This window comes from Salvelinus namaycush, unplaced genomic scaffold, assembly GCF_016432855.1.
Source record: "Salvelinus namaycush isolate Seneca unplaced genomic scaffold, SaNama_1.0 Scaffold678, whole genome shotgun sequence".
NCBI classification, from domain to species: domain Eukaryota; kingdom Metazoa; phylum Chordata; class Actinopteri; order Salmoniformes; family Salmonidae; genus Salvelinus; species Salvelinus namaycush.
The window spans coordinates 64,793-73,989 of record NW_024061395.1 but is presented as its reverse complement, the minus strand read 5'-3'; the positions used below and the strand labels follow the sequence as shown (position 1 = coordinate 73,989).

The 9,197-nt window shown below is 43.3% G+C and overlaps 1 protein-coding gene across 1 annotated transcript in view; it reads left to right on the top strand.

Annotated features, from left to right (window-relative positions):
- Positions 1-2,164: 2,164 nt before the first annotated feature.
- The window catches only part of dlat (dihydrolipoamide S-acetyltransferase (E2 component of pyruvate dehydrogenase complex)), a 42,740-nt gene continuing 35,707 nt past the window's right edge, over positions 2,165-9,197 (top strand). Inside the window, exon 1 of the mRNA XM_038987244.1 lies at positions 2,165-2,572. Within this exon, the coding sequence (XP_038843172.1) occupies positions 2,312-2,572 (261 nt within the window). The 5' untranslated portion in view covers positions 2,165-2,311. The remainder of the gene's footprint in view (positions 2,573-9,197) is intronic.

The window sequence follows — 9,197 nt, the reverse complement described above, 5'->3', positions numbered from 1 at the left end:
TGTATTTGTCACATACACATGGTTAGCAGATGTTAATGCGAGTGTAGCGAAATGCTTGTGGTTCTAGTTCCAACCATGCAGTAATATCTAACAAGTAATCTAACCTAACAATTTCACAACAACTACCTTATACACACAAGTGTAAAGGAATGAATAAGAGTATGTACATATAAATATATGATGAGTGATGGCCGAACGGCATAGGCAAGATGCAGTAGATGGTATAGAGTACAGTATATACATATGAGATGAGTAATGTAGGGTATGTAAACATTATATAAAGTGGCATTGTTTATAGTGACTAGAGATACATTAATTACATCCAATTTTTATTATTGAAGTGGCTAGAGATTTGAGTCAGTATGTTGGTAGCAGCCACTAAATGTTAGTGGTGGCTGTTTAACAGTCTGATGGCCTTGAGATAGAAGCTGTTTTTCAGTCTCTCGGTCCCTGCTTTGATGCACCTGTACTGACCTCGCCTTCTGGATGATAACGGGGTGAACAGGCAGTGGCTCGGGTGGTTGTTGTCCTTGATGATCTTTTTGACCTTCCTGTGACATCGGGTGGTGTAGGTGTCCTGGAGGGCAGGTAGTTTGCCCCCGGTGATGCGTCCTGCAGACCTCACTACCCTCTGGAGAGCCTTACGGTTGTGGGCGGAGCAGTTGCCGTACCAGGCGGTGATACAGCCCGACAGGATGCTCTCGATTGTGCATCTGTAGAAGTTTGTGAGTGTTTTTGGTGACAAGCCACATTTCGTCAGCCTCCTGAGGTTGAAGAGGCGCTGCTGCTCCTTCTTCACAACGCTGTCTGTGTGGGTGGACCAATTCAGTTTGTCCGTGATGTGTACGCCGTGATGTGTGAGATTTTATGTATTTCTATCATATGAAAACTGGAATTTCTACTCAAAGCAAAGGTTGCAAAAGTATACTAGATACGTATAGAATAAATCATACCTAATTTCATGATTCTGTCATAATCAGTGAAAACGTTATTGATTGATATAGCTTTAAATGGCATTTTATTGATCTTATATATTTCTATAGAATCCAAACTGGAATTTTTCCTCAAAACAAAGATTGTAAAAGTATGCTAGACATTTATAGAATAAATCATACATCGTTTGATGACTCTGTAGCAAACAGTGAATTAGTTATTGATTTTTACATTTTTAAAAGGCTTTTGGCGAATGTCTGTTGAATGTCCGAATGTGTGAATATTGAAATGAAACAGGCAGGGAGCAGGTCTCGAACCATCGACCTTCTAGCCCGAATTCCAGCGCGCTATGACAGTGCCATAAAAGCATGTTCGAGCGGCAGAGTCGATATGCGCGCTTATAAACCCAGGGTCGTTACAATATAAAGCCAACTTTACCTCGGTAAAAAGCTCATATATCTACTTAGAGGTTACTTGCTACTTGTCGGTGAGAGTTTGCATGGAGTAATGTGGAGGTTTCTCCCACCCTGCACCTTGAGTGATTATGTAAAAGCTTGCGACAGGATGTGTAGTTCTGTATGATAACCACATTAGCGGATTATTAGCGTTTCAATTTTGGAGGGTAAACACAGGCGAATATGTTGATAAAAGTGACCTTGTCCGAGAGCGATTTGCGTGGTTATCAAAACATTACGCCAGGGTAAGCCTACACGAAACACAGATATTATATGAAGTAGTTCTACAATCCCCTACCAAAAAAATGAATTGCGGAAAAACAATTAAAATAATTTCCTGGTTTTATCTACTGTTGTACTCAATTGAATACATAAAACCAGCCAAACCGGCCTGTCAGCGCCCTCAGGTGGCGCCTCTACCAAACTGCAGAGCTCCCAGAGCAGCCGCTTTGCGATTCTTTTACGACAGTAGACCGAGTCCTCAACGTTGCCAGATAAAGAAAGTTTTCCTTTAGATTTATAGTTGTTACTCACTGTCTACACTAGTAGACACTGGCCTTATGATGTTATCTAAAGAATTGGGTAAATAAACGTGGCTACATTCATCTCAATGTCAATTAAGTAAATATAACACGGCTCAAAAAAATCTGAGGACACATGAAATGACGTGGGAAGGTTTCATCTGAATTTGGAAATCAGTACTTCGCCAAACTGGCAACCTAGTTTAGGACGGGCGTAGGACGGGGGAAGGAGAGCCGTAAAGCGTTGTGTTGTGATGAGAGAGGTCATTGGAAAGTGAGCACAGAGCTACCTGGGCTGGTTCGGGGGACAGAAAGATACTTTATTGCTACCAGCTATTCCGGTACCGGAGTAGATCCAGCGGAATCTAAAAGGTATTTAGCGACTAAACTAACCAAGACGAAATGCTTCGTCTCGTCCTGCGGCTGAGGAATTCTTCAGCGATTCCCCGGTGCCGTGGTGCCCTACCTGGGCCTGCCCTGAGCTCTCGCCCCTCTCCGGGACCTTGTCATCTGAGGCGTTACCACGGTTTTGTCCGGTCAAGGGCTGTTTGCAATGGAGGTAGTTTGAACACCGTGGTGCTCGCCAGCAGAACGGCCCTGTTGCAAGCCCCCCTGCCCGCCAGCAGCACCCAGCGCTTCTACAGCCTACCACCGCACCAGAAGGTAACTTTAGTGATGTAGCTTGCTAGCCAGCTAGCTAGTTAACTTTGTGATTGTGTGGGCTATGACTAGAAGTCTTCTCGGATCCTAAAATTCAGATCCGAACTGAATTGGATGCGTTAAATTCCTACCTGACCCCGACACGATCCTGTAATTGTTTTTGAAAATCAATATCCGATCCGAGGTGGACCAGATCCTACCCAAAACAGAGAGAATCGCATCCAAGTTGGGTCGGGTCTGTATCCGACCCAAATAGATCCGAAATATAAAAAATGCAGCTTTATTGCCATGCAAGCCATCGAAATTGTTTTGAATTGTGTGTCAGTGAACGTTCACTTTTATAAACTAGGACCAAGTTTTCATTGCATGAAAATTAAGTAGTGATTAGGACTGCCCAAGGAGACCCCAAATAACATGTTTTATTCATCACTCCTGGCAATATTTATGCAATGTTACATATATCTATCATATATATATATATATATACGTATATCAACCAGTGACGGTCAGTGCCGTTGAGGGAGGACAATTATCATTATTTTCATGATTATGGCCTTATTTCTATTACAGCATATTGGATGACTGTCATTCATATTCCATTCACTCAGTTCAGTATAACAGCGATAGGTTTAGGCTACTACATGATACTCAAATTGTCCCTATACCCATCATGAGATTGCTACAACCTAGCCTATGAATGAACGTTTACAATGTAGGTGTGCAGAGAAACATTTGAGGTGACAGACACATGAACAGACAGTGACACATTCAATACCGCCTTGCACACTTTTGCCTGCATGTAGCTGATCTAGGGTGTAATCATTAGTCCAACAGTTGCAAACAAGAATTTCTGTTGGACAAATTCAGGTATGTTTATCCCAGTTTCGTTCTGTTTGCTTCCGTTTAAAAAACATGTTTTCCACAGAATCAGCGGAATGAATACACCCCTGATCACGCATAAACACAGTTCACTTTCATATCAGCCACGTTGTATTCCTTCTTGCGTCTTTGCGCTCTCCTCTCACCTTTTCCCTTCGCTTATGGTCTTCAATGGACGACACATCAGCTGTATGTGACCAGTCCAAAAAATATTTCCATGCCATACCATATCATAACCGCTACACACAGCCCACATCGTTGTCACCATATTAGCTAAAGTAACGTCATAAAAACAGTAATAATAATCAATTATTTGGTGACGTGATTATATTTAGTATAGTTTTATCAAAAAATGCACCCCCCTTTGACCCCAGAACAGCCTCAATTTGTTGGGGCATGGACTCTACAAGTTTTCGAAAGCGTTCCACAGGGATGCTGGCCCATGTTGACTCCACAGGGATGCTGGCCCCATGTTGACTCCACGGGGATGCTGGCCCATGTTGACTCCACAGGGATGCTGGTCCATGTTGACTCCACGGGGATGCTGGTCCATGTTGACTCCACAGGGATGCTGGTCCATGTTGACTCCACGGGGATGCCGGCCCATGTTGACTCCACGGGGATGCTGGTCCATGTTGACTCCACAGGGATGCTGGTCCATGTTGACTCCACGGGGATGCTGGTCCATGTTGACTCCACAGGGATGCTGGTCCATGTTGACTCCACAGGGATGCTGGCCCATGTTGACTCCACAGGGATGCTGGTCCATGTTGACTCCACAGGGATGCTGGTCCATGTTGACTCCACAGGGATGCTGGTCCATGTTGACTCCACAGGGATACTGGCCCATGTTGACTCCACAGGGATGCTGGTCCATGTTGACTCCACAGGGATGCTGGTCCATGTTGACTCCACAGGGATGCTGGTCCATGTTGACTCCACAGGGATGCTGGTCCATGTTGACTCCACAGGGATACTGGCCCATGTTGACTCCACAGGGATGCTGGTCCATGTTGACTCCACGGGGATGCTGGCCCATGTTGACTCCACAGGGATGCTGGCCCATGTTGACTCCACGGGGATGCTGGCCCATGTCGACTCCACGGGGACGCTGGCCCCATGTCGACTCCACGGGGACGCTGGCCCCATGTCGACTCCACGGGGACGCTGGCCCATGTTGACTCCACAGGGGCGCCGGCCCATGTTGACTCCACAGGGATGCTGACCCATGTTGACTCCACAGGGATGCCGGCCCATGTTGACTCCACAGGGATGCCGGCCCATGTTGACTCCACAGGGATGCCGGCCCATGTTGACTCCACAGGGACGCCGGCCCATGTTGACTCCACGGGGATGCTGGCCCATGTTGACTCCACGGGGATGCTGGCCCATGTTGACTCCACGGGGATGCTGGCCCATGTTGACTCCACAGGGATGCTGGCCCATGTTGACTCCACGGGGATACTGGCCCATGTTGACTCCACAGGGATGCTGGCCCATGTTGACTCCACAGGGATGCTGGCCCATGTTGACTCCACAGGGATGCTGGCCCATGTTGACCCCACAGGGATACTGGCCCATGTTGACTCCACAGGGACGCCGGCCCATGTTGACTCCACAGGGACGCCGGCCCATGTTGACTCCACAGGGATGCTGGCCCATGTTGACTCCACAGGGATGCTGGCCCAGGTTGACTCCACAGGGACGCCGGCCCATGTTGACTCCACAGGGATGCTGGCCCATGTTGACTCCAATGCTTCCCACAGTTATGTCAAGTTGGCTGGATGTGTTTTGGGTAGTGGACCATTCATGATACACACGGGAAACTGTTGAGCGTGAAAAACCCAGCACCGTTACAGTTCTTGACACAAACCGATGCGCCTGGCACCTACTACCATACCCTGTTCAAAGGCATTTACAATATTTGTATTGCCCATTCACCCTCTGAATGGCACATACACAATGCATGTCTCAAGGCTTAAAAATCATTCTTTAACCCGTCTCCTCCCCTTCAGCTACACTGATTGAAGTGGATTTAACAGGTGACATCAATAAGGGATCATAGCGTTCACCTGGATTCACCAGTCAGTATGTACTGTTCCTAATGTTTTGTACACTCAGTGTATATTCGATCAATAACAAAGGAATGACAACAATGGCGGCCACTGATTTAAAGGTGCTACATGTATATTGCACAAGTTGTTTATCTTCAGTGTGTCATTATTTCTGCATTGCCCAAATTCCATGCTTTCCATGTATGAAATACAGCCAGCCAGAGTTTAGTCACAGTGCTCACTCCATGCAAATAGATATACAGCCAGCCAGAGTTTAGTCACAGTGCTCACTCCATGCAAATAGATATACAGCCAGCCAGAGTTTAGTCACAGTGCTCACTCCATGCAAATAGATATACAGCCAGCCAGAGTTTAGTCACAGTGCTCACTCCATGTAAATAGATATACAGCCAGCCAGAGTTTAGTCACAGTGCTCACTCCATGCAAATAGATATACAGCCAGCCAGAGTTTAGTCACAGTGCTCACTCCATGCAAATAGATATACAGCCAGCCAGAGTTTAGTCACAGTGCTCACTCCATGCAAATAGATATACAGCCAGCCAGAGTTTAGTCACAGTGCTCACTCCATGCAAATAGATATACAGCCAGAGTTTAGTCACAGTGCTCACTCCATGCAAATAGATATACAGCCAGCCAGAGTTTAGTCACAGTGCTCACTCCATGCAAATAGATATACAGCCAGCCAGAGTTTAGTCACAGTGCTCACTCCATGTAAATAGATATACAGCCAGCCAGAGTTTAGTCACAGTGCTCACTCCATGCAAATAGATATACAGCCAGAGTTTAGTCACAGTGCTCACTCCATGTAAATAGATATACAGCCAGCCAGAGTTTAGTCAGTGCTCACTCCATGCAAATAGATATACAGCCAGCCAGAGTTTAGTCACAGTGCTCACTCCATACAAATAGATATACAGCCAGCCAGAGTTTAGTCACAGTGCTCACTCCATGCAAATAGATATACAGCCAGCCAGAGTTTAGTCACAGTGCTCACTCCATGCAAATAGATATACAGCAAGCCAGAGTTTAGTCACAGTGCTCACTCCATGCAAATAGAAATACAGCCAGCCAAAGTTTAGTCAGTGCTCACTCCATGCAAATAGATATACAGCCAGCCAGAGTTTAGTCACAGTGCTCACTCCATGCAAATAGATATACAGCCAGCCAGAGTTTAGTCACAGTGCTCACTCCATGTAAATAGATATACAGCCAGCCAGAGTTTAGTCACAGTGCTCACTCCATGCAAATAGATATACAGCCAGAGTTTAGTCACATTGCTCACTCCATGCAAATAGAAATACAGCCAGAGTTTAGTCACTCCATGCAAATAGATATACAGCCAGAGTTTGGTCACAGTGCTCACTCCATGCAAATAGATATACAGCCAGACAGAGTTTAGTCACAGTGCTCACTCCATGTAAATAGATATACAGCAAGCCAGAGTTTAGTCACAGTGCTCACTCCATGCAAATAGATATACAACCAGCCAGAGTTTAGTCACAGTGCTCACTCCATGCAAATAGATATACAGCCAGAGTTTAGTCACTCCATGCAAATAGATATACACATATAATAACAAACAAACAATACTTTGGAGAAAATGGTCATTGTTCTACCAGTCTGAAAATGCATTGCATATCATGCAAACACTAGTATTCAAAACTCCTGACTGTCATTGATGTTTACTAGATATATTACTGTTCAGATGGGCGGTTTACTAGATATATTACAGTTCAGATGGGAGGTTTACTAGATATATTACTGTTCAGATGGGAGGTTTACTAGATATATTACAGTTCAGATGGGAGGTTTACTAGATATATTACAGTTCAGATGGGAGGTTTACTAGATATATTACAGTTCAGATGGGAGGTTTACTAGATATATTACAGTTCAGATGGGAGGTTTACTAGATATATTACAGTTCAGATGGGAGGTTTACTAGATATATTACAGTTCAGATGGGAGGTTTACTAGATATATTATTGTTCAGATGGGAGGTTTACTAGATATATTACAGTTCAGATGGGAGGTTTACTAGATATATTACTGTTCAGATGGGAGGTTTACTAGATATATTACTGTTCAGATGGGAGGTTTACTAGATATATTACAGTTCAGATGGGAGGTTTACTAGATATATTACAGTTCAGATGGGAGGTGTACTAGATATATTACAGTTCAGATGGGAGGTTTACTAGATATATTACAGTTCAGATGGGAGGTTTACTAGATATATTACAGTTCAGATGGGAGGTTTACTAGATATATTACAGTTCAGATGGGAGGTTTACTAGATATATTACAGTTCAGATGGGAGGTTTACTAGATATATTACAGTTCAGATGGGAGGTTTACTAGATATATTACAGTTCAGATGGGAGGTTTACTAGATATATTACAGTTCAGATGGGAGGTTTACTAGATATATTACAGTTCAGATGGGAGGTTTACTAGATATATTACAGTTCAGATGGGAGGTTTACTAGATATATTACAGTTCAGATGGGAGGTTTACTAGATATATTACAGTTCAGATGGGAGGTTTACTAGATATATTACAGTTCAGATGGGAGGTTTACTAGATATATTACAGTTCAGATGGGAGGTTTACTAGATATACAGTTCAGATGGGAGGCTTTTACTAAATATTACATGTTCAGATGGGCGGTTTACTAGATATATTATTGTTCAGATGGGAGGTTTACTAGATATATTACAGTTCAGATGGGAGGTTTACTAGATATATTACAGTTCAGATGGGAGGTTTACTAGATATATTACAGTTCAGATGGGAGGTTTACTAGATATATTACAGTTCAGATGGGAGGTTTACTAGATATATTACTGTTCAGATGGAGGTTTACTAGATATATTACTGTTCAGATGGGAGGTTTACTAGATATATTACTGTTCAGATGGGAGGTTTACTAGATATATTACTGTTCAGATGGGAGGTTTACTAGATATATTACTGTTCAGATGGGAGGATTTACTAGATAATTACTGTTCAGATGGGAGGTTTACTAGATATATTACCGTTCAGATGGAGGGTTTACTAGATATATTACAGTTCAGATGGGAGGTTTACTAGATATATTACTGTTCAGATGGGCGGTTTACTAGATATATTATTGTTCAGATGGGAGGTTTACTATATATATTACAGTTCAGATGGGAGGTTTACTAGATATATTACAGTTCAGATGGGAGGTTTTAGATATATTACAGTTCAGATGGAGGTTTACTAGATATATTACTGTTCAGATGGGCGGTTTACTAGATGATTTTGTTCAGAGGAGGTTTACTATATATATTACAGTTCAGATGGGAGGTTTACTAGATATATTACAGTTCAGATGGGAGTTTACTAGAATTACTGTTCAGATGGGAGGTTTACTAGATATATTACAGTTCAGAGGGAGGTTTACTAGAATATTACTGTTAAGATGGGAGGTTTACTAGATATATTACAGTTCAGATGGGAGGTTTACTAGATATATTACAGTTCAGAGGGAGGTTTACTAGATATATTACAGTTCAGATGGGAGGTTACTAGATATATTACAGTTCAGATGGGAGGTTTACTAGAAATTACAGTTCAGATGGGAGGTACTAGATTATTACTGTTCAGATGGAGGTTTACAGATTATTACTGTTCAGATGGGAGGTT